Source organism: Apium graveolens, chromosome 8 (genome assembly GCF_009905375.1).
Source record: "Apium graveolens cultivar Ventura chromosome 8, ASM990537v1, whole genome shotgun sequence".
NCBI lineage: Eukaryota > Viridiplantae > Streptophyta > Magnoliopsida > Apiales > Apiaceae > Apium > Apium graveolens.
In genome coordinates, this window is record NC_133654.1 from 265,821,983 (window position 1) to 265,847,357 (window position 25,375).

Genomic DNA, 25,375 nt, shown 5'->3' on the forward strand with positions numbered 1-25,375 from the left:
AAATACAAGTGCAGCCATTAAAACTCGAAACTTATCAAACCCTAACATTAAATACACGCAATAAAAAAATAAATATTTTTTATCCATAACACCAGATGTACCCAAAAGGTTATAAGAACATTGTTATAAAAGAACATGATATAATTGATATGGCAGCATAAAAAAACTTAAATGATGTTATTATTGTGAATGCACGGGTATATTTATATTTACCCAATAAAAATCTAAAACGTGATATTTTCTAAATATTTTAAGAATTAATTTTGTATCTTTAGTAATTTTTTGGAGTAATATTAATATTTTGCTTATATTTTAAAATTTTACTCCATACCAGTTTTAATTTAAAAAAATATGTAAAAGTAATATTAATTTATCAATTATATTGATTAATTTAAACAATAATGACCAAATTGTTATTATTACCTTCCCTCTGCATCACTAGTACAAACTGTAAAGAGGATAAGTAAATAAAAACATTATCTCTCTTTGCTCTCTGACAATATTTTTATACTATAGTTGATTATTAATTATATACTTCTTGGGGATAATTTTATTTCCAAGAAGATAATTTTTAATGCCTAGTCAGAAATACAATGTAAATCAAGCAAGCTGTTGTTAGAACTACTTTCTGCAGTTCTTTCTTTAGTATCAGCAACAAGATCTTCGAATTTCATGCTCCAGACACGATCGTTTCCATTAATGCAGTATTTCATTACATTATCGAGGATCGATATCTAATTTATTGCAAATATTTCTCATATATAATACATTGCTTTAGTTCTAGAAGTCGGGTTTAGAAATTATATCTCTGGAGATATCGAACAAAATTAAAACAGTCATGTCGAGTATACAGTGTTTAGTTTGGCTGATAAGTATGAAATGAGTTACAAACAGAAACCTGCAACGATGAAATCAGAAACTCCACTTACTAAATTAAGAGTTCAGTTTGTAAATAAATGGAGTATATTAGAATGGAAAATCAATAAATTAGAAGAAATGTTTGTTATGACCGAATTCTAACATATTACAGTACCATTTTTTTTCCAAACAAGGTAACTGTTGCAAAAGTCAGGTCGGACATGCTTAGTTGCAGATACATTGCACAAGATCAAATATCTATATGCAAAAAGTAAACCATATTTGTGTGGTTTCTTCTTCAATTTTCCTTATGCTATCAGTTATATATCATAGTATTGCCAAGATTTTTCAATCTTAATTTTTTTTATGTGTATTAAGACGCTTCTAAGTTTCACAAATCATGGATATCCGTCGTGCTGAAATTATAGAGATGTGCCTATGCTCTGTTATTGTGCTTGCTCATATACAGAAGATACATATCCTAGTTCAAGAAGATGCTCAATATTGATTCCCGTAGCTTTGTGACCGCACTTAAATAACATGCTTGTTGATACATAGGTTTCTGATGATTTTTTTTCTTTTTTAGACAAACAACCGAGAACAAAATAACATTAATCTGAGACAATGCAGATTGATCAAACACCTTCTAGGAGTATATAAATGATAGGGTTTGTTGTATGCTAGTTTGACTGGATATTTACTTCCTATTCTATCTCAAACAAACCCTTTCATGATAAATCTATTTGAATGATTCAATACTTATCTTTATAAAGGCTTATTTTTTTCAAACTAGTTAACAAATATCTTATCAGAATTATTCAAAAAAAAAATCAAACAATCTCTTTCAACAACCTTATCTTATTACTTGTTTGAAAATAAAATTCGTTAGATTACTTGCTTATAAATACAACTCATGTTTTCAGATTTAAAACTAATACTCTTCATGATTTATCCATATACTTTCTGAAAAAACTTTTCTTGTTCTATATATTGAATATCCAGTCGACAAGAAGATAGTTTGAGTTGTAATTATTTATCTTTCTACATTGCGTGTATTTATATTAACTTGTGCCGGGTTTTGGCAAGGGTTTCATTTCAGATGATTAGCCAGGGTAGCCAACGGGCTAGGTCATAGCAGTAATGCTAGGTAGTTAGTGTGCTAAGGGAAATGGTTCTTTCGGAGATATTCATTTGTAATAAAAAAAAGATTGTAAGTTATTTTATTGAAGTTAATATAATACATTCCCTTTGCTAGTTGAATGGGGACTTGGATGTAGGCCATATACTAGGATTACGGGTCGAACCAAGTGAAAACTCTTGGTGTTCGGTATTGTTTATTTTCCGTATTACTGTATTTATATTTCAGTAATTTATATTCTGCAGATTAATTGAGACCGTTTTATTGTTTATCTCATTCATATAGGGCATGTCCCATTTACAAAAGAGATTGTTCCATTTGTCTTAACAATTATATTATCGAATGTATAAATTGTGCCTTTAAATTTCAAAGCAGATCTAGTATAGTCACAAAAATCTAGGTACAGGTCGACTCAAACAAGTTCATTGAGGAATCTGATGGTCGGCCATTGCAAAACTCTTAATTTGCAAAATGATGTCCCCCGAATCAAATCATGGAGGGTGTATCATCATAACAAATCCATTAATTGGTGTTTTTGAAGAATGTGAAAATTATTCTTCTTACAATTATGTGTTGTGTAATGTGGGTGCCGAATCAGAACTCATGTATATGAAGTTACTTAAATTGAGGTATATATAATGAGCATTATTTCAGTATCTATCAAATTGTAACAACGTAAACACACGTAAAAAAATTTATATATGAGAAATATTTTGCGTTAAGTGAAGCCATAATATTTATACCATCTACATCTTCTTCTTCCAGACTTAGAGGTAGAAATCCATGAAGGATAACAATTTATGCTTGAATGTTGATTTTATGGGCTTAAGGTCTCTAAATATTAAAGTTAAAGGGTCAGCAGCTAGCGTGATCAACAAAAAAAAATCTACTCAAATATGCGTTGTGCAGGGTATAACCATCAAAATTTTAGCATTCTTATTATTCAACTCGTGTGAGCCTCTCATCGACATTACTATTTTAAACAAAATATTACTACCTTGAACAAATGTGAACCACATCACTATGGTTGGATTGTTGGAAAAACTAATCAGATTGTTTCCACTGATCAAATGCATTCGTAAAATTCTTTATCATATTACTCAAAAGACAATTAACGATTTATTTTCCATGCCAATGATCTCTTTTGTTAGGTTCCAGTATACTTGAAATTCTTATAAAGAAAACTCTTATTTATTTACCCGGATATCTCATTATCTTAAAAATTACAAACACACTGCAAATTGCTGCAAGGCAAATCATAGCTAATTAAGTTTGGGGAAAAAATATCAAACTGATCACTCATTTCATCCAAATGTATCAAACAGGTCATTACTTTGACTCAATTTGGTTACTAATTTGAAAATTTATATAAATTTATTTATTAAAAAGTTAAAATATCGATTTAGTCACTGACATATGATTTATTTGATATAAATTTTTAAATTAATGATCGAATTGAGTCAAACTGAAAAGTAATGACATACTTGATATATTTGGATAAAATGAGTGATCAACTTAATATTTTTCCCAATAAGTTTACAAGGCAGATTCCCTACTACATACTCATGATTCAGGAACAAAAGTTCCGTTATAAAAAAGCATACAATAATTTAAACAACACAAACTAATCATCATTAAGGCCTCAATCCAAGACCACTGTATCAGCCTTCATTCACATCCTTGTTGGATTGATAATACAATACTTTCCAGTGGACTGTTACCGAGAGACTTTTGAAGGTCTTTATTAAAAGCCCAGCTTTACGAGCATGAAACCCCATAGTGTTACAAGAAGTTTCCCATCAACAAACAAAACAATGTCCACATATAAATAAGAATCAAACGAAACAGCTACACATGTTCTGGACAACGGAATCATGCCATCATCACTTCTTAATACAACTATTTATCTCTGTTCCACTTTAAAAAATAGGATGCTAGTAGAACTGTGTGAATCAATTTGATCGTTGCATGCAAAAATAGTTCCATGAACATTTGCACCAATAATTGATCCGTTCTTTAGTTTTGGCACAAGAATCCAGACTTTATTTCTTTCAAATTCATTAAACTCCTCTTGCATTGCTATAATCCAGTCAACATCATGAAGAGTTTGTTCCACTTTTTTTGGTTCAATTTGAGATAAAAAAGAATGGTAGAGACATGCATTTTGAGTGATTTTTCTGATTCTTACACCACTATCAGGATTTTCAATGACGAAGTCAGGCGTGTGTGATTTAGACCATTTTCTTACAAATGAAAGTTGACTTCTTGAAAAAGAAACCCCCCGTTTAACCTAACTACCACTTGTGCAATAGTGGCATGAGCGTAGCACCCCGCACGAATAACAATCAATTTGATCAAGTGGTATTTGCTTTAAATAAGCATCCATGTGTAGAAAATAATATCATATATACTACCTTTGTGGGCACCCCAAAAGAGATCAAACTTTAAGCTGCTACATTCTTTAAAAAGAACAAGTCCTTAATGTCCGTGATACCAAATTCATCTTCTTGTTTGATTGTTTAATCATATACATATCTTTTTCAGAGTGTGTTAGCTTTCTTTCTCAACCATTGTTCTTTCCCTTATCCTATCCTTGGAATTAGTTGTTAACAGGTTAATTTAGGATTGCTATTAAAAATTGTTATTATGTGAGACTTTTAATTTCGGGGTTGCGCTTGGTTTAGTGTTTAGATTGGTGCTTCTTACTTGTGTTGTTAATGGAGCTGACAATTTGTTCATTTTATGTACTATCGTGTTTCGTGTCATTAACGCATAACTCAAACTCGAACCGGTAAATATTCCTTTCGTATTCGTGTACCATTATTTTGTGTACTTTTCATGTCGTCATTCGTGTAATTTAACATTAATAATTAAAATAAAGCTATACACAATATATGTTTAAATATTAATTGTTTTTACCAACATAAAAACTCAAGCTTATGAAATTTTAATTTTAATTTATTTTGAATCTCTTTTTTTGTAAAAATATATATGTAAATTATTATTATAATATACATATATATATATATAATTATGATAAATTTATTTAAATATTTATTTATTACGTGTACTTTTATCGTGTACTCAAGGGTAAATCCGAAATTAACAATAAATTAATTGGTTTATTTTATGTCAGTGTATTTTTGTGTTCGTTTATCAAAAATGTTAAATCCAAATCCATAATTTTTGTGTCATTTACATGTCGTTATCAACTTGAACAGTTTGGCTCGTTTACATTACTATTATCAAGTCATGTTCAAAATTTCCGGGCTCTAGTTGTGACAGCCTATATATAATATATGTACAACTGGCACCACCTAAATAAATTCGGGGTCATTTGGTTAGAGGCATTCAGATATCAGGTATGAGTTTCGTTCATTTCAACCCCATACCTGATGTTTGATTCAGAATTTTTTTCTCCAAACCCATTCCTCATAAGTCATACCCACAAGATATGAGTTTTTGATAAGATGGGTATGAGGAATCAATTTTATTTATAGTATTTGAACTTTATTTAAGCAATCAAATGTAAATGTTTAATACAAAAATAATTTAATGAACTAAAATTATTAAAATGATAATTAAAATAATATTTAAATTAATTAAAATTAATAATTTAAATCTAAAATATTCATTACAGCACTCAACCAAATACATGATATCATATATAATAACAACCCCATAACACCTTAACCCGATTCCTGATTCCAACCCGTACTACTTTTCGAACCAAATGACCCCTTCATTCTTGGGCCTTGGTGTTAACCCGGAAAAAGTTCAGTCTGATTGACAAAGAAACCGAGTTACAAAACACGGGTCACTTATTAATTAATGTTTTTCACTAATTCAATAAATTACTACATCTATAAAATTCGATATATTTTCCTATCATCTATAATTTTCTAGCGTTTCAATTTATCAAATGCTTTCAATCAATTCGATATATGGTTACATTTATACCCAAGAGCTATATTCTAAAAATCACCAATTTTATAATCTCATTAATCATTACTCTTCTTTTATAATTTAACATATTTAGTTTAATAAATAATATATTTTTCAATTTTATTAAAAATATCCGATTAATCACCAAAATCATGTTTTACCGAATAATGCCGATTTCTACTTTCTAGAACAATAACGAAAAGTTGAACCCATACAATTCAATATACTATTTTAATCATTTCTTTTGCTCATCTACAAATTAAAAGAATTTTGTCTTAATTTATATATATTTTATGAAAATAAAATCATAATAATTTTCGAGATATACCAGTAGACAGGTAACGCAATGCAATTGAATAAATCATCACGCTGTTAAAAACTGGCTTATTAGTTTAAACAATTTTTATATGCTTCGGGAAACTTGAACAAATCTCATTAGTATTTGAGATAGTTCACCATAATGAAGCAACAACTTAATTAATCATCAAATTAACGATTTAATTAGTAATCTTGGTTAGTTACAAATATATCACAGATTAAACCAGCCAATGTGCAAATTACAAATGTGTGATTCTGTAAATTGCTGAAATGGATGGTGAATAAATTGAGATGTGAAAATTTTGATTTATGCTTTCGTTGACGCGTCCGTCGGGGACCGATGAACGCAACGCCTATCAAAAGCAACAAGTGTTTATACATCTATAAACAGAGAGAGAGAGAGATTTTATACAGAGAGCAAGAGAGAGAGAGGTTGGGGAAGAGAGAGATTAACAGGGAGAGGGAGAGAGAGAGAGATTTAACACAGATAGCAAGAGAGAGGAAGGGGAGAGAGAGAGATTAACAGAGAGAGAAATATTTAATAAAGAGAGCGAGAGAGAGGAAGGGGGCGAGAGAGATTTAACAGAGAGAGAGAGAGAGATTCGTATGAGTTAGAGAGAAGCAGTTGTTAAGATGTTGAGGTGGGTGTTAGGGTTTTAAAGACCTGAGTTTATAGGGTTTAGAACAGGTTGGGCGTGAAAATGGGCCGAATATTGAGATTAATTTGGGCTTAAACTAAAGCCCAAAAGTGAATTTTTGCCAGATTCAGTATTGAAGCCTAGTTTATGCAGTGAAGCCCGGCTTAAATAGCGAGTCTTCGTTTATTTCTTCCAGAGCCGTCAATTTCGTACACAACAGATAATACGACACGAAAACGATACGAAAATAACGGGTTTGGTTTGATATTTTTGGTACACGAACACGAAATTACACGAACACGAAAGTAAACTTATGAATTTAGTACCAGTTTTGGGTTTATGGTACATGACACGAAACGAAAGTACACGAAATAAATAAATATTCAAATAAATCTATCAAAATTATATGAATATATATATATATATATATATATATATCATACAGTAATATTTTATATATAACATTTACAGAAAATAGATACAAAATAGATTCAAATTTATATTTCATAACTTATTAACTTAAGTCTCGACAAGTAAAAACTTAAAAAATATATATATATATATATATATTATTTATCTTTATTTTTATTACTGACACAACAAATTTGATATTTGATAAGGCAAGTTATCGAGTTTTTTTTCCTGCTAATAGTAAGTCCAAGAGATGCGTCATAAATTGAAATTTAAGACATATAACAAAAAAATTTGATCCAACAATGTGCTAGTGATGCCTTATATCACTAACAACATGTTTGAACCCTATTTTTAGTCATCTCTCTCTTTGCCTATTTTATATTTTATTATATATTATGGTATCTCTACTATATATTGTACTTTAATGATGAAAGTAAATTTTTAATAATAAAATATTAAATATATAAGGAGAATAAAGCACATTGATAAATATGTCCTAAATTACTAGGACATAATATTTTATATTATATTTAAGGTTTCAACTAAGACGTTGAACTTGCTCTAAGTAATAGAGTTTTTCATTGTTCTTAGATTGATGTGAAAGTGTTTTACTAATGCTAATAATGGCTGATTCTGACGAGTCTTCAAAGAATCAAATATTTGTTTTCCAGCAAAATTTCTGGTCATTTGCACAAGAATTGCATATATTTTACATGTAAGATGATGGGAATGTAGGATTCATAGTACATGTTTCCTTTAAATGTTGATTCATCTAACAGGAGATTGGCCTCTCTGGAGCTTTATCAAGGAAAAATATGACCCTTGTTCTCCCCTGTCCAGTAGTTGAGAATGTGATCCTTGTTCAACTACCTTCCCATCTTTTACCACTGCAATGGTGTCTGATTTCTGTATCGTTGACAGTCGATGTGCAACGACTACACAAGTCCGGCCAACCATCATTTTCTCCAGTGCTTCTTGTACTAGATTCTCGGATAAACTGTCAAGTGCACTAGTCGCTTCATCTAACAGAAGGATGGACGGGTTTTTTAGTATTGCTCGAGCAAGTGCTATTCTTTGTTTTTGCCCTCCGGAGAGCTGGACTCCTCGTTGTCCACAGTAAGTCTCGTATCCATCTTTCATTGTACTGCATTGCATTTTCAGTTAATGCATTGTTAGTTTAAGTATGTCATTGAGGTGCATAAGTTGATGTAACATACCTTATGAAGTCATGAGCATTTGCAAGCTTAGCGGCCTCTGTGATCTCTGATTCCGTGATCTTTTCTTTTCCATAGACGATGTTTTCACGAATTGTTCCTGCAAAAAGAGTAGGTTCTTGGCTGACCAATGCAATATGTGACCTTAAACTTCGCAAGTTGTAGCTCTTGATGTCTTGTTCGTCAATTAGTACTGATCCCTTCAAAGGGTCGTAGAATCTCTCAACCAAGCCAATGACAGTTGATTTGCCTGAACCACTTTGTCCAACAAGTGCCAATGTTTTTCCAGCTTCTATTGTGAGGCTTAAGCCTTGAAAAATCAGTTGTTCGGGCCTTGAAGGATATGCAAAGAACACGTTCTTTAATTCTATGCAGCCTTTAAGCGTGTTTGTAACTTTGAGCCCTTCGGAGTCCTCAGGTTCAATCTCACTTCTCCTTTCTAGGATTGCAAAAACTGATCTAATAGCATTCTTACCTCTTGCCAAATCTGAACTCATGCTTCCTGCATCTGCTATGTTCTTACCGGTGCTCATTAGGATGAAGAAAACTTGAAACAGGTGATCTGAAATTACCAGTTTCTGGTTTATAAGCCTTCCTCCATACCAAAATGTCATAGCTATGCTAGCAGTTGTTAAAAACTGTGAGGTACATAGGCCTAAACCCGAAAGCCATGACTGTTTAATGCTCTCCTTTTTGGGGCCTGTAAGTGTAGTTTCAAAAAGTCCTAAAATTCTTTCTTGAGAAGAAAATGCTGTGATGGTTCTGTGATTAACAACTGCTTCACTTGCAAGCTGATTTCCTTCATTTTGTGCTTTTTGTGCCTTTCCAGACATACTCTTCATTAGAACACTCTTTGAGTAAAAGCTTGCGATGACCAGAGGCTGTACAGCTATCATCACAATGGCGATTCTCCATGCAAGTATCAAGGCAAATAAAAAGGCCAGGGAAGCACTTGTAATGACCTGAAGCAGCAGTGACATGCGATCTCCAACTAGGGCTCTAACCATGTTTGCTTCAGTGGCAAGCCTAGCACATACAGCTGCACTTGTGTTCTCGTCTTGATCAAACCATCCAATCTCAAAGGTTAACACATTTTTAAGCATTTTCTCTCGCACTCTCTTGGTTAAACGTTCTCCCATGATTGCAAAATTGTAGTGTTGGAGTAGATTGGCGAAGAAACTAAGAACTCCCAAATTTGTGAAAATAATAGCATAGAATCTGGTCTCTGATTTTACCTTAGAATCGTTGTCGGTGATGAAGAATACAGACACTACTGATCCCAAACAATAAGCATGGACTGGCTGAATCGCCCCAAAGCCTATAGATCCTATACAACCAAGCAAGGCTTTCTTCCACTCAGGTGCATTCATTTTCAGTAAATGCCATAGGGATGGACTAGGTTGCGAAGAAAACTCTAAAGTCTCATTCTCATTATCACTATCGCGATAAGTATATGTTTGGACAGGATGAGCCATACTCATGCTTATTTCTGGGCTGAAGGGGGAAGCAGGGCTATTATTCCAGCTTGATCTCACACTAACAGGCGTCCTTGGAGATGGAGTGTTGGATGTTCTTCCATGTGTTCCGCGGTTAAAACTAGTAGAGGCGATATTCTGCTTTGATGATTGCTGCAGCTGCACCATATTAAAGTAGGCGCCACCTTCACCACCATTTGATTGCATCAATGTGTCATGAGAACCTGATTCAACCACTTTCCCTGATTGCAGAACTACAATCACATCAGCCTTTCGTATTGTAGTGAGACGATGAGCAATGATCAATGTTGTCCTACCAACTGAAGCCTGATCGAGGGCTTCTTGCACAACTTTCTCAGATTCTGCATCAAGAGCACTTGTAGCTTCGTCAAGTAGAAGAATCTTAGGATCTTTAAGCATTGCTCTTGCTATCGCAATTCTTTGCTTTTGTCCTCCAGATAATTGAACCCCATATTGTCCCACCTAAACAATCATGGGAACTTCATCAAAACCAGTGTGTGTGAAAAGATAAGTATAGCTGTAACGTAAATTGTAACTCACCTGAGTTTCATAACCATTTGGTAGTTGTTCAATAAATTCATGTGCATTGGCAGCCTCTGCTGCAGTTTTGACAAGCTCCATTGAAGCTTCTTCATTCCCAAAAAGTATATTCTCCTTGATTGATGTTGCAAATAGCACTGGCTCTTGATTAACAAACCCCATCTGGGATCTTAACCATTTGAGCTGAAGTTTTTTAATTTTATGTCCATCAAGAAAGATGTCTCCTTTGGAAGGGTCATAGAATCTTTCAAGTAGAGCAATGATCGTAGACTTCCCAGAACCACTACCTCCAACAAGACCAACAGTCTTTCCAGATTTAACCTTGAGGTTAAGTCCATCAAGAATTAGAGTATCTGGTCTTGATGGATATGAAAAATAAACCTCCTTGAACTCGATATTCCCATTTACATTTTCTAAAACTTTTCCATCGCTATCCTCAGAGTCTATTTCAGGTTTTCGTGTAATCATCTCAGACATTCTGGTAGCTGCTGCCATTGCCTCAGCAATGAATGAGAGATTTGGAAGAGCACCCATCAAGGCCCTGCAAATTTCATGATACTCTTTAACTTGTTATACCCTGATAAGCCTCTGTCAGTGTGTGCGCGCACTGTGGAAGGAACTAATACAATGATAAGAAATTACAGTAAACTTACATTCCTCCAAGAATAATGGAGATGCCTGCAACAAACACACGGCCACCAGTCTCTCCTTTCTCAAGAACTAAAATGCTTCCGACCCACGCTACAAAAGCCCAAGCAACAAACACCATTCCCATGCTACCTATCAAGAGACCTTTAGCTAATCCTTGCTTTATACCGATATCTGTGCTTTTCTGAAGTTCATGGCTGAATCTGTCCAGTGTTTGGTGTTCCCCCACATAGGAATAAACAGTTCGAATAGATGAGATTGCCTGTTCTGCAATTCCACCTGCAACTCCATAAGCCTCCCTCCCCTTGATAGCCATATTCATCATTAACTTCCCGAATCCTACACCTGGAACAACAAATCCGATTGCAAATGGCAAACAAGCTAATGCTAGTCGCCATGATAATAGGAAGGCAACTAATACACCTGACACCATTGCTGTAAGTTGAGCCAGACCATTCGGTATCTGCAAATGAGAGACATAATGAGTTAGATATCGTTCAAAAAAAGATTATGTTAGAATAATATAAGATCCTGGAAAGGGCCGTTCAAAAAAAGAACACAGGTTTCCTTTACCAGCCTGAGCTCTAATACCATGTCAAGGAACATGTTACTCTAAAACCTCAAGGTGTTAGAGAATGTCCCTTTTCAGGATCTTATATTATTCTAACAAAATAAGTAACAAGTCTATATCAGATGAGAAAAACCTTCTCTGCTATAACATCTTGGATTAAATGAGCATCTGTGGACATAGTAGACACAACGTTGAAAGTTGTCGATGAAGCATCTTTGTTATCAAAGAATCCTACTTCTTGTCTGAGGACTGATCTCAAATATTCCATTCTCATTCTAGATGCCTGCCTCTCTGCAGTTCTTGTCCAACAAAGTCCTTCTGTATAACACATAAATACATGATCAGATAACAAAAAGATCCTCAAATTAGTCCACGAAATCACAATTTTAAGTAACCGTTTTCATTAATGTTCCTATAGTTCTGAACTATGTCCTTAGCATTAACCAGGCTTACCAACAAATGCAGATACTCCAACCAAGATAGCAATGTAGAAGATTCGTAGCGAGTACTACATGAAAGAAAAGAACAAAACAAACCAGTTAAACAAGGTTACTGAAATCAGTACCATGCACAATCAAATCAATTTTAGCTTTGCTACAGAAACTCATACCTTGTCGACAGTCTCATTAGGCAAAGAAGGGCCAGAAACCGCGTACTGGTCTATCGCGCCAGCTAGAGCAACCATTGTAAGAGGAGACATCAAGCCATCTCCAATGCTACCCAAAATACCAAGAAACATAAGCACTTTGTCTATACCATCTGCATAGCTAAAGATTCCACCACCACCACTGCCTTTACCCTCCATAGACATTTTGCTCTATCGTATCGAAAAATTCTATGCAGGAGTACTATTACCAGATCATCTAGGGAGGCAGACTCTAGTAATGCAATATGCAGTCCATCTTATAATATGGAGACTTGGAATAAGCCGGCTGTCTTTGTAATACTCATTGTGTGACAAATGAATATTTGACATATCACTATCCAAAATTGAACTAATAATCCATACATCTGTTTGTCTTTGATTAATCAACTGCATTGTGAAGGCTAAAGAATATTAGTCTGTTAATCCATTTGTAGCAAAATCAATGACAATGGTCTTGTAGAGTAGAGACAAGAATGATTAAAAGATTGTGAAATATTCTTAATGCATGTTTTTAGCAAGTGTAAATATAGTTTAGGATGTTTAATGATGCCAACAGGCAGGGAAATTTTCATATTTTTATGTGGCAGCATTTGAAATCAGAAGGATCTAACAGACATAGATGCTGTCCAAACAACCATTTTATAGCTTGTTTTTTCTTATTGTTTGTTTTGTAATTAACTTTTTTTTAAAGTTAAGGTCACAAGTTGATATTGGTTGGCAGAAGTCAATAGAGTAACATTCATGTAGGATTGATGAGTTGATGTTATACAGAATAATATGAAATTAATTTTATGATGTAATCATTGACTGCAAAATTTAAATTAGCATTATATAATTAGTTGATTAGTGCTAGTAGTAGTTCATATTTCTAATCATGAAATTGACTATCAAAATTATATAGTTTATATAGTCAATTTGATAATTATAGAGAAAGAAATACAATTATAAATAATTTAGACACTAAAAGCCAACAATGTATAGAAAATTAATTAACTAAAAAATAATATATATATATATATATATATATATATTTCACTTGTTGTATGATTTAACTCGGTTCATTTGATTAGATTATATTTAACTTGAAAGAAACTTAATAAAGTAAAATATTCGATTGATTTTCACTTCAATAGAGCTCATTTTCATCATAATTATTTTTTGTACAACAACTATAGATGATCAAACACTAAATAAATAAATAATCTTACAATTTTGTAACAATTAAATTTCAAAACTTTAAATATATATTACTAAAAAAAAAATTACTAAAAAAAGAGTAGTTTTTATTTCATGCATAACTCGACGAAAAATAACTACGATATTAACACATGACAGTAAACGACGTCGTTTAAGATCTCCTCCCCAAATAACACAACCCATCTTATAATCAAATCCCTAAAAATTTCAATTTCAACAAGCAAAAAAAGATCAAAAAAATGGTGAAAGTGAGCACATTCTTTGGAATGTCAGTGGGTGCATTTCTCTTCTGGGAAACCATGGATAAAATTCATGTCTATATTGCCCTTCGTCAAGATGAAAAGGTCTCATCTTTTTCCTTAATTCTATACTTACAAAAATCTGTATCTATATTTTTTTGTTGTGTTTTTGTGTTTTAGCTCATTTGGGTATTCTTGTTTTGTGTTCTTGGCAATTGGGTATTCTTTTTTAATCCAATTTGGATTAGGAATGTTGTAGTTCTAGTGAGATCTGACCTTATTTTCTTGATTTTTTAATTTTTGTTAGATTAGTAAAGATTGAAACTTTTGATTGATTTTGCTGTTGTTGTGTTTGAGCTCAATTGGGTGTTCTTGTTTTGTGTTCTTGGCAATTGGGTATTCTTTTCTATCCTAATTCGAATTGGAAATGTTGTAGTTCTAGTGAAATCTGACCTTATATTCATGAAAAATATGTTTTTTATTAGTAAAGATTGAAACTTTTGATTGATTATGTTGTTGTTGTGTTTGAGCTCAATTGGGCGTTCTTGTTTTGTCTTTTTGGCAATTGGGTATTCTTTTCTATCCTAATTCGAATGGCAAATGTTGTAGTTCTAGTGAAATCTGACCTTATATTCTTGAAAAATATGTTTTTAGTAAAGATTGAAACTTTTGATTGATTATGTTGTTGTGTTTGAGCTCAATTGGGAATGTTGTAGTTATAGTGAGATTTAGCTTTTTTTAATTCTTGAAATTAGTTGTTTATGTATGTGAAATTAGTAGAGATTGAAACTATTGATTGGTTATGTTTTTGTGATGGGGTTTTGATTTGATAAAGCTGTAACTTTTGTTAATTTGGTTGGTTGTTGAAGAATACGTAGAAGGTTGTTGTTAGTTTGAATTGGTAGTGTTAAGAATTTGTTACATAAGGGGATGTCTACACGAGCTTAATTTGATTAACTATGACACTGGTTTTTAAAGTGAGGAAGGAAAGATAAGAAAATTTGATTTGAATAATTACGACACGAGTTTATTAAAGTGAGGAAGGAAAGATGAGAAAAATTGACTTGATTAATTACGAGACGTGTTTATTAAATTGAGGAAGGAAATATGAGAAAAATGCTGAAGCTTCAGAATAGAATAGGTTTTGATTGGACTTGAGTTGTATTGGTAGAACACGCAAGTGGATTTTAGCAGCGAGTTTTATTTGGCCGGCTTAAACCTTAATGTGGACTGGTTTTGTAAAGTATTACCCGCTGTTTGGCTGGGAATAATGAAACCGGATGGAATGGAAATTGTAGTATTTTGTGTAATAAGTAATTTCGTTCCTTCTTCCATTCTTTTTCTCCAACCAAACGGAGCACTGGACGTTGGTGCATTTTGTATTTTTATGCAAACATATTTTGGAAGAAAGGAATGTTTCCGTTGACATGCTGGATTGCGAAAACCAGTAATATGTGAATGAACCTATTCAGATTATTATGTGGATCGCTGCCTTTAACCTTTTGAAAACTAGTGTGCTTCTTCTACTGAACTTTATTGAAAACTGGTCCTCACTTCCTTGTGTTTTATGTCGATGTTTTTTTAGTTTGCAGGATTCTTTTTGTCGCGTCACTGCTACCCTTTAATATGTTTACTAACACAAGTTCTTGTTATGTTTTATGATTCCAGAAAGAAAGAATGGAGAAGGAAGATGAGATCAGGAGAGTGAGACAAGAATTGCTGCAACAAGCCAAAGAAAAGGATTCCTATGCCTGATTTAATCCACTGCTTCTGGCATTCTTGTGAACTTTCTATTTCGGCTTTTACTTTTTCATAAATTGTTCTGGTTCACGGTGCCAGAATTCATAAATATGACTTTTGTATCAAATGATAAATATAATTGTCATTGATGAACTTGTATAATGGGTAACTGTATCGCCGTCCCCTGTCATTGGTTCACATGTTGTTTTGGGACGGAGTTATTGGAGTATGTTTTCATTTTTAATATAAATGATGGATGTGATATGGAAATGGTTATTTAGTTCATATGAAGAAATGCAGCTTTTAGGCTAGATGCCTCTTCCATTATAAATTATAGCCCTGATTTATGAAGTTACATGGCTACTTGTAGTTGGCTCCTGTGTATGTGGGTTTTTTGTTTTTGTTTTTTTTTTTGTTTGGGGGGGGGGGGGTCTTTGAGAGAGAAAAATGATATTACTCATTTGGTTAATTAATGAACATGTTTTTCGGAAATGGCTGTTACCCTGGCAGACAGTATTGTATTTTTAAGGTAGAGTTTCTCACATTGTGTTTCTTAAATTGCCCGCTTGTTCTATTATTTTTAATTTTCCTAGTATAATTCATTTCAAATCATGCTTGTCTAACTCTCATGGATGAAAATGAGAAACTTCATAAACAGTTTGAAGCACACCAAGATTTGTTGTAATGATAAAAGTTAAGCATTTTTGTGTTGGATGTTGACAATGCTCAGATAGATATTGAAAACAGTTTAACCTGTAAACTGTCTTTGCTCATCAGTGAACTTACAAAGCATTTGATGCATAATTGATGTTCAAATGCATAAAAGACTTGAGTATTAGAGTATGTGTTACAGTACCCTTTGTTTCCGAGCAAAAGAAATGTAAAGAGATATCTTGTTTTCGAGTATATGAGCAAGTGAGCGGCCAATCTGTAAGTGCTTATTATCACATCCTGTGAAATAAGTGAGCGGCCAATCTGAAAGTGTTTATTATCACATCGTGTGAAATAATCATAAAGAGTATCGACGTTCTGAGTCCTAAGTAATTACCATTAGGGGAATACCGTAAAATCTACCATTTTTCATCTGGGCGAACCTGCACATTTCCTTTATCCTCTTGTGTGTAGCTGTAGATCTATTACGTTAAAATCATATGTAATCAGCATAACAAATCACATGCCTCCAAGCAACTTTCTGAAAAGGTTTTCGGATTTTTCTACTGAACTGCTCAGGTTTCATGATTTATATCACACCCTGCTTGCAACAAAATCGTGCACCATAAGAGTGAGTCTCTCAACATAGCCAAATCATCATCTTATCTAAGCAAAACAACCTATGTAGCATATAAGTACAAATCCATCTCTTAAAACAGCCGATTAATCTTATATCAGCACTTCACTTTCCCCCTTTATCTTCTGCTAAAGCGGTAAAGAACTAACAACTTTTCCGTATAAAATCAGGCCTGCATTGCATGAGTATATCGTTTTGAACTTTGCTTCACTTGTCAGAGCTTATCGTTATAACGATATACATCAAAATTAAATTATATACAGACACAATTATCATTTCTTAGGCAGACTTGAATCTGGTAATATAATATACTGTCATGAAGGGGGTGGTTTTGTTAGTTCTTTCATTAGCACTAGTGTTTGGGGTGGTAAAGAGCTTAGAGGTCACTGAGCAGGATTTGGCTACCGATGAAAGTTTGTGGGATTTGTATGAGAGGTGGAGGAGCCACCACACAGTCTCCAGGGACTTGACGGAGAAGCAGGTGCGTTTCAACGTGTTCAAGACAAATGTAAAGCACATTCACAAAGTGAACCAGATGAACAAGCCTTACAAATTGGAGGTCAACAAGTTTGCAGATATGACAAACCATGAGTTCAGGAATTCTTATAGTTCTAAAGTGAAACATTACAGGAGTCTTCGGGGAGATCGTCGTAGGACTGGATTTATGCATGAGAACACTGAACATCTCCCTTCATCTGTTGATTGGAGGAAGCACGGTGCAGTTACTCCTGTGAAGGATCAAGGAAGATGCGGTAAATATGGCCACTTTCATATAAGTCTTGCTGAGAATTTAGTTATCTCTGAATTTGTAACACTTAGGATTTATATTCCAAACTCAATATTAATATATAACTTATCCAATGATGCATTTCATGTGCAGGTAGTTGCTGGGCATTTTCAACAATAGTTGGAGTTGAGGGTATCAATAAAATCAAGACGAATCAGTTAGTCTCTTTATCTGAGCAAGAGCTCGTCGACTGTGAATCAGATAACCAAGGTTGCAATGGAGGACTAATGGAGAATGCACTGGAGTTCATTAAACAAAGTGGTGGAGTCACAACTGAGAAAGTTTACCCTTACAGAGCAAAAGATCAAAGATGTGATGCAACAAAGGTTAGTATAATGTTTTTATTACAGATTTGTTTAACCAAAACTCAGTAAAATATATGTGTGCCCTCGGATATGTGTGTGATAACATGATTGTCAAGACTGATGTGAATGCTTATTTGCTATTACAGATGAATGCTCCATTTGTTAAGATTGACGGACATGAAAATGTACCTGAAAATAATGAGCAGGCCTTGACAAAAGCTGTTGCAAATCAGCCTGTATCAGTCGCTATTGATGCTGGTGGTTCAGACATGCAATTTTACAAAGAGGTAGTGATTAGTGAATAACCATTTGTATTTCAAATATCTCAACTAAATATGAATAAAGATTAATACTAACATTATTATACTCCACTCTTGGAAGGGTGTATACTCTGGTGAATGTGGAACTGAGCTAGATCACGGGGTGGCAGTTGTGGGCTACGGAGCAACTAATGATGGGACAAAGTACTGGATAGTGAAGAATTCCTGGGGATCTGAATGGGGAGAAAAAGGTTACATAAGAATGCACCGTGGTATAGATGCAGCAGAGGGAATATGTGGAATAGCCATGGAGGCGTCATACCCTATCAAGCTTACTGCAGATAATCCGAAACCTGGGCCTCAGAAGGACGAGCTCTGAGACATTACAAGACTGCAAAAAACAAAAACTTAGAGATGGTTTCTGTTTGGTTTGATTAAATGTGTGTGGAGATGATCATAGGTGATCACAAAGTATGTTGCTATGCTTGTTCAAGGACAGTGCAGTCTTTATTTATGTTTCTATGTAACAGCTTGTTTTCTTTCTGTGGAATGACAATAAAATCTACTTTGGTGTGTTCTGTATACTACATGTAACTTTTATTTGCATATCTATATTCTAGTTTCTTCAAATATCAAAGAAAAAAAAGGAGAGACAGAGATTAGACTATTTATATACAATTAGAGGTTGGAGAAGAAAATAATAGAAACCACAAACTTTGGAATGTTGATACAACAAGCATTGTCTAAATATAATGAATGGCTTCCCTAACTCTCCGGTAACATTCATGCCTTTCATTCTTTGACCTCTATATAACTCTCGGTACATATCCATTGTATGGAAAATCTATCGAAAAAATTACAGCAAAATCTTCAAGCCATCACATTACATCACACTAAATCTCTTTTCATTTTACATACTTGACAAAATCCAAAAAATGGCACGCCAAATTGTCTTTGTTGCAGCCTTTGTTGTGTTATTCGTTGTTGGGAAGGCTTCTGCAGCCTCCGCTGAGGGCGCTGCCTCCTCTGCTCATGATGCTGCTTCAAAGGCTGCTTCTGCTGAAGCTCCAAAGGCTGGAGCTCCATCTGCCAAAGACTTGGTAGGAGAGGCAACTGCAGCGGCTGGAGCACCTGCAGCAAATGCGTTAATGGCAGGTGCTGCAGGTGCATTGGGCGCTGTCCCAGCACCAGCACCTGCTCCCAGTGCTGCCTCCTCCCTAAAAGTTTCAATCGATATTGCTGGAGCTTTCATAGCTGCAGTTGCATCTTTCTACTTTTAGGCCGGATGAAAGCTTGGCCTAGATGCATGCACAATGTCTATTACATGTACATCATATTTGTGATGCTGTAACAATATGAAAGTATTAATCCGTTGCACAATTTATTTTTTAAACAGGCATCAAAAATGAGAGCTTCATTTTATCTTGCTAGATTTTTTTAATGAGATTAACATGGTTACAATTAAATTTTTGCACCTCTTTAATCGAGTCTCCCCCGTATCTTATTGTAGTTATGTTGATCTGATCTTACTAAAACTCAGTTTTTGTTTCTTGAGAGTTGAGACACCTTTAAATACTAGGAATCTACATAATACTGTTCTTCTTATCTTATGTAATAGAAGAAAGCTAAGGTCTTAATCATTAACAGAGTAAGATGGCCTAATGGAATGACCATCTGCAATTTTGAAGGTGCTGCGTACGCATGCAAAGTTGTGAGTCGAATTGGCTTGGATGTATTCTAAGAAATTTTATGGCTTCTTAGGCCACTTTAGGTCATCAGTTAGCAATGGGAGCAATTTCTGTCATCAGTTAGCAATGGGAGCATTTTCTGCAACTGAGTACACCTGCCAGTAGGCACCGTTTAACAACAAGTCTCCTTCGGACCTCCAGTTCCATCTCCTCCATTCTTTTTTTGGCGTATCTTCATGCTTTGTAACCAACGCGATGATATGCAGATTAGTCATTGGCCTGAGGCATTCAAAAATTTGGTACAGCCTATTGACAATAATTACTACACTAGTGATCTTCTAGCAAACATTTATAGTTACAGTTATTTACTTTGATTAAATAATGTTCATCACCTCTTTGTTGAACTCGTTATTAAGGGCAAGAAATCTATAGCCTTGACTACTAATAGTTAGAGAATTACTGCCCCCAATACACTGGTGAATGTGGAACACAGCTAGATCACCGGGTGACAATTCTGGGCCACGGAGCAATGAATGATGGGAGAAAGTACTGGATAGTGAAGAATTCTTGGACACCTGAATGGGGAGAAAAAGGTAACATAAGGATTGTGTTAGAATATAGATCCGGTTAGGCCTTTCTCTAACACCTTAAGGTTTTAGAGCGACTGGTTACTCAACAGGATGCAACATGGTATTAATGCAGTGGAGGATATATGTGGTATAGCCACGGAGTGATGGAGGCGTCTTACCCTTTAAAGCTTACTGCAAATAACCCGAATCCTGTGCCTCAGAAGGACGAGCTCTAAGATATTACAAGACTGCTATAAACTAAAAATTAGAGATGCATGGTTTCTGTTTGGCTTGATTAAGTGTTATGTGGAGGTGATAACAGAGTCTCTATTAATGTTTCTATGTATTGGCTTGTTTTTCTCTGTGGATTGACAATAAAAAAGGTCTAGAGTCATAACAAAGCAGTGTAATCATTGAAAGTGAAGCAATCTATAAAAATTCAAAACAGTAAATTTAAGCAAAACTATTAAAGCAGCCACTCTAGTAATTGTGATCATCTTTTCAAGCAAAGTAATCACTTCTTAATTCTCATGAATCCTGATCCTGATCCATTCACGCCTTCTATTTCAATCACCGCTATTCCAGCTGACCCTGGTCTTCTTAAGCCTGCTCCTTTTATTTCAGTCTCCACTAGTGGTGGCCTTGACTGTGTTTCTGCAACACCTGCAGCAGCTCCAGCACCTCTTACCAAACAATAAACTATCGAGGATCACTCGTGACTCTGTTGTCACCGGAGTCACAGGATCTGGGAGTAGGGTAGCATCTTTCACAATAGCTGTTAGCTAATGTACATAAATTATTTAACACCCATGCAAAATGTATGTACTTTGTTATAATCTGGTAAAGCGAAAGATGGCCAATATGCACCTATGCCTATTTATTAGTTAAGGATATTGAAATTTATACATGTCTGCTTTCATGATTCATTTTTTGTTATGAATGGTTTCTGATACCATTCGGATTGATGGTGATTTTGAGATGTTGCAAAGAGTAAGTTACTAAATTAGTTGGCTTTATATCATCTTTGTGTATGATTTGCTTCAAGATGCATAAGAGAACTGCAGTTGTTACAGTTCCCAATTGAACCGTACTCGAGTGTTCTTTACATGCCAAGAAACAATACTTCTTATGAAACTGGAATCTAGTACCTAGTAGGAGGTACTTAAGTGACTGCAAACCAGTGCTGTAAATTAAACGTTTGAGATGGAGATCGAGACTGTGTTACTAAATGCATTTGGTAGTAGGAGGTACTTAAGTGACCACAAACCAGTGATGTCAATAAACATTCGAGATGGAGATCAAGACTGTGTTACTAAATGCATCTTCCTACCAAAGGGCTACTCGCAAGAAAAACTGTTAGATCTTTAGTCTGTTTCACTGCAGTAAGCATTACTGGCCCATGTTTTGTGATGAGAATGAGACATCTTTGAGCTTTGTCATCAATAGACTTGGTGGTTTCACATTGCTATGATTTATGAGAACTTGTTTTACTGTCGGCAACACAAGTAGTTAACAATAACTGCAAAGCAGACCTTTTAAAATTTGCATGTTACTTCCTCTTCTGATAGCAGGAGGAACAGGACATTAGTCTGCAGTAGTTTGAAAACAAGATCTCTGCATTAATGTTCAGTCCAAATTGATCAATTCTGTAGATTTGTCTGACCTTGTAAGTTGCAACTGCCCATCTAGATTAACTTAGTAAGTATTAAAAGCTTTTGTCGTGTTCATTTCCATATCACCCTACTGCATATTCTAGTTATCATGTGAGGCCTCTGGGACCTCCCTCATTATGGTGGCGGAACCAGAGGGGGCTACTCTAGGCTACAGTCTCGGCTGAACTTCAAAATTCGATCAAAAAATAAATTCCCAGATCTCGATTTTGAGGTTAAAAACAGCGGAAAATCATTTTAAGCCCATGATGACATTAAAAATTCAACATTACATATTTTTGGTCCCGGCTCTCTTGTAATCCTGGTTCCGTCAATGATTTAGAGTAGATCTTTCCTACTAAAGATTTCGGTTCTTGTTTCTTGATAAACCTTTTAGATGCCAGGAATCTACCTAGTACAGTTCTGTTTATTTTTTGCAATAAGAATGAACTAGGGTGTTAATCATATGAAAAGGCCAAAAGATAAGATGACCTAACAGAATGACCATCTGTAATCTTAAAGGTGCTGCATAAGCATGCAAATTTTTAAATACAATTGGCTTGGTTATAATTTAAAGAAAACATGGCTTCTTATGCCACTTAAGGTCATCAGTTAGCAATGTGAGCCTTTCCTGCAACTGAGTACACCTGCAGCTCCTGTAATTGTACCCACAAGAGACGATGATCTTGCACCTAGGCTCGATGCCTTGGCATACTTAGACGACGTGCCTCCCCCTGAAGTAGTGAAGTAGGCACCGTTTAACAACAAGTCTCCTTCAGACCTCCAGTTCCATCTGCTCCATTCTTTTTTTGGCGCATCTTCATGCTTTGTAACCTGAGTGATGATTTGCAGATTAGTCATTCACCTTAATCATTAACAAAAATGGTACATCCTATCGACAATATTTACTACATTATTGATCTTATAGCAACATGCCAACACTTAAAACTACAGTTATTGTCACCTCTTTGTTGAACTCATTATTAGGGGCCAGAAATCTATTGCCTTGACTGTTAATAGTTGGAGAAGCACTGCCCCCAATAGCATACATTTCCCAGTGAGTGTAGTCATTATTCACCACATGAAAGTATCCATGTCTGCACCTGCAAATATTTGCAGAACTTCAGATAATAAACCAGATACCAAAATGTCATACAAAATCGCGGTAATTTTAATTTTACCTTGGCATCCTCTGAACTAGGCCTTCTCCAAAATGGTTGAAGGCAATTGTAACTTGCATATTCTTATCTCGTGTATAACTGTCACTGTGACCTAATAGCATAACCTTGTTATGGTGTGTCATGTAATTGTTTGATATCGTAATGGCTGTTGATCCTCGAATGGCATCAATCAAGCCATCTTTGCAGTTAGATAGCGAACAATGGTCCACCCAAACATGGCTTCCTCCAAAAATTGACACTCCATCACCATCTGAAATAGTCCTCCATCCATAGTGGCCCGGAGAGTCTCTCACGTTAGCGTTCCCTCCTCGCTTGCAATCGTGTATGTTTAAGCCATGAATGATAATGTTGGTCACATACTGTATAGTAATGCATGGTCCTCCAGCAATATGCACATTTGCACCTCTACCATCAATGGTCTTGAATGAATTCATCATAAGTTCTTCCCTGAGTTTGATCACCATATCGCGTTTAAAGATGATCCAGAGAGGCTCATCTTGAATAACACCATATCTTAAAGTTCCTGGCTTTGGATTCACAGGATCATCATCCTTATCATCAGTGACCACATAAATTTTACCATCTCTTCCTCCAATGGCATGCTTTCCAAACCCTATGGCGCAATCTGCAAGCCTCTGTCTGTTCTTTTCCCAGTTCTTGTCGCATCTCCAGCAATCGTCTATCGGATTACCAGTTCCACATGACAAAAATCCCAGATTCCTTCTACTGGCATTGATGCTCCTGCAACAACAAAAACAATGTCAACACTCAAGAAGTGCATTTTTTCGAATACTATTAAAACTCGAAAAAAATGTAAAATGCACCGTACTTGTGCACTTCTTCCACTACTAGCTCAGCATCTTGAACTTGTCTAGCACTTAGAATAAAGATTGGAGCTTCAAGAAGATAAAGAAACAGAAGAAAGACTTGTATAATTGACATATCTTTGTTTTCTAGTAGTGCAAGAGAGTTAGAAAATGAACAAGTTTGGGATGAGTTTGATACTATTATAAAGGAGTTAAATCTTGAAATTATGTACATTAGAGTAAGGCTGTCTTTAGTATTACTGTACTGTCACATACCCTTACAGCAGTTTTTTGTTGAAAAGCTGTTAAATTTTAAAAACTACTGTCTGAAAAAGCGTTTTTGATTTAAAAATTACTGTTAGCAAAAACATACCTCCATACTTTTGGAATCCAAAAATTGTTTATAATTTTTACAAGAAGTAACTATAATCACCATCAAACCTTCTAAAAAATATTACTTTTATATATTATATCTCAAAATATATATAAAGTAAAAAAAATTATCAAATAATTATCTAATTTTCGTGACATCACTTTTTCCACCAGCATTTTTTTCTCATAACACATCAATTTTCAACAGCACTTGCTCGATCTATTTTTCTAAAAAAAATTAAAAGGTGGAATTGAAAAATTAGTTAAATAGTAATAAGTTGAAAAATAGAGACAGAGGTGATTATTTCATTGCTCATCTACCCTTGAGGGGCTGTGGGCCCTCTGCAGAACCAGAACACAATGCAGAAACTTGTGTCTGTGACAAATGAGAAAAGAATAATTAACAGACTGATTAAGAAGTAAATAATACATTTATTATTATTAAGCTGAATCACCGACAGATGTGCAACAATCTTTTAATTGATTTGAGAATGAAACTAGACCGCAGTGATCTTTATATTTACGTACTCCTCCGTTTCATTTTAACTGCCTCTTAACCTTTTTGCACACATAGTATAAATTATTATTTTTACTATTTTCTTTTTATAAATACAAATTTAAGTTATATATTTTTATTCAGAAAAAAAATTAAAAATTGTTATTTTAAGTATACAGTCAAGTCAAGTCACTTAGAAATGAGTGTCAAATTAAAGGTAAGCGAATATTAAAATGAAACGGAGGGAGTACCTTACTAGAATTCTTACTAGAATTTCGATAATCTGCATCTTTGTAAATCAAACCAAACTTATCTGGTAACAAGTTAATCATGAGTAATCTTTTCAAAAATAAGCGAGAATCAAGACCAGAA

General features: G+C 34.5%; 4 protein-coding genes and 1 non-coding gene across 5 annotated transcripts; 2 read left to right on the plus strand and 3 right to left on the minus strand.

Moving 5' to 3' along the window:
• Nucleotides 1-6,261: 6,261 nt before the first annotated feature.
• Nucleotides 6,262-6,411, minus strand: LOC141681901 (small nucleolar RNA snoR137). Its single transcript, XR_012559320.1, has one exon. It is a non-coding gene; the product is annotated as a small nucleolar RNA snoR137 (small nucleolar RNA).
• Nucleotides 6,412-8,079: 1,668 nt separating this feature from the next.
• Nucleotides 8,080-12,591, minus strand: LOC141680946 (ABC transporter B family member 15-like). Its single transcript, XM_074487021.1, has 7 exons — nucleotides 12,391-12,591; nucleotides 12,234-12,288; nucleotides 11,914-12,098; nucleotides 11,215-11,672; nucleotides 10,562-11,102; nucleotides 8,529-10,483; nucleotides 8,080-8,455 (listed from the first exon to the last, which is right to left on the minus strand). The coding sequence occupies exons 1-7, from the start codon at nucleotides 12,589-12,591 to the stop codon at nucleotides 8,080-8,082; spliced, it is 3,771 nt and encodes a 1,256-aa protein (XP_074343122.1).
• A 1,219-nt stretch (nucleotides 12,592-13,810) lies between these two features.
• On the plus strand, nucleotides 13,811-15,887 carry LOC141676730 (uncharacterized). The gene is made up of 2 exons (XM_074482433.1): nucleotides 13,811-13,967; nucleotides 15,531-15,887. Exons 1-2 carry the CDS (start codon nucleotides 13,863-13,865, stop codon nucleotides 15,615-15,617), a joined length of 192 nt encoding a protein of 63 aa, XP_074338534.1. The 5' UTR covers nucleotides 13,811-13,862; the 3' UTR covers nucleotides 15,618-15,887.
• Nucleotides 15,888-17,089: 1,202 nt separating this feature from the next.
• LOC141678739 (vignain-like) lies at nucleotides 17,090-18,826 on the plus strand. Its single transcript, XM_074485113.1, has 4 exons — nucleotides 17,090-17,642; nucleotides 17,771-18,003; nucleotides 18,129-18,269; nucleotides 18,364-18,826. Exons 1-4 carry the CDS (start codon nucleotides 17,207-17,209, stop codon nucleotides 18,619-18,621), a joined length of 1,068 nt encoding a protein of 355 aa, XP_074341214.1. The 5' UTR covers nucleotides 17,090-17,206; the 3' UTR covers nucleotides 18,622-18,826.
• Nucleotides 18,827-22,636: 3,810 nt separating this feature from the next.
• LOC141676988 (putative pectate lyase 5) lies at nucleotides 22,637-24,320 on the minus strand. The gene is made up of 4 exons (XM_074482720.1): nucleotides 24,159-24,320; nucleotides 23,330-24,070; nucleotides 23,113-23,251; nucleotides 22,637-22,982 (listed from the first exon to the last, which is right to left on the minus strand). The coding sequence occupies exons 1-4, from the start codon at nucleotides 24,269-24,271 to the stop codon at nucleotides 22,761-22,763; spliced, it is 1,215 nt and encodes a 404-aa protein (XP_074338821.1). The 5' UTR covers nucleotides 24,272-24,320; the 3' UTR covers nucleotides 22,637-22,760.
• Nucleotides 24,321-25,375: the final 1,055 nt, after the last annotated feature.

What these genes read in the sequence shown, in the direction of transcription:
- LOC141680946 (XM_074487021.1), bottom strand. Translation starts at nt 12,591, where the DNA reads ATGTCTATGGAGGGTAAAGGCAGTGGTGGTGGTGGAATCTTTAGCTAT. An exon ending in CTAATGAGACTGTCGACAAG is followed by an intron (nt 12,289 to 12,390) that starts GTATGAGTTTCT and finishes TCTTTCATGTAG; the next exon opens with TACTCGCTACGAATCTTCTA. An exon ending in AAGATGTTATAGCAGAGAAG is followed by an intron (nt 11,673 to 11,913) that starts GTTTTTCTCATC and finishes TCTCATTTGCAG; the next exon opens with ATACCGAATGGTCTGGCTCA.
- LOC141676730 (XM_074482433.1), top strand. Translation starts at nt 13,863, where the DNA reads ATGGTGAAAGTGAGCACATTCTTTGGAATGTCAGTGGGTGCATTTCTC. An exon ending in CCCTTCGTCAAGATGAAAAG is followed by an intron (nt 13,968 to 15,530) that starts GTCTCATCTTTT and finishes TTATGATTCCAG; the next exon opens with AAAGAAAGAATGGAGAAGGA.
- LOC141678739 (XM_074485113.1), top strand. Translation starts at nt 17,207, where the DNA reads ATGAAGGGGGTGGTTTTGTTAGTTCTTTCATTAGCACTAGTGTTTGGG. An exon ending in GAAGGATCAAGGAAGATGCG is followed by an intron (nt 17,643 to 17,770) that starts GTAAATATGGCC and finishes TTTCATGTGCAG; the next exon opens with GTAGTTGCTGGGCATTTTCA. An exon ending in ACATGCAATTTTACAAAGAG is followed by an intron (nt 18,270 to 18,363) that starts GTAGTGATTAGT and finishes CACTCTTGGAAG; the next exon opens with GGTGTATACTCTGGTGAATG.
- LOC141676988 (XM_074482720.1), bottom strand. Translation starts at nt 24,271, where the DNA reads ATGTCAATTATACAAGTCTTTCTTCTGTTTCTTTATCTTCTTGAAGCT. An exon ending in CTAGTTCAGAGGATGCCAAG is followed by an intron (nt 23,252 to 23,329) that starts GTAAAATTAAAA and finishes AAATATTTGCAG; the next exon opens with GTGCAGACATGGATACTTTC. An exon ending in ATAATGAGTTCAACAAAGAG is followed by an intron (nt 22,983 to 23,112) that starts GTGACAATAACT and finishes ATCATCACTCAG; the next exon opens with GTTACAAAGCATGAAGATGC.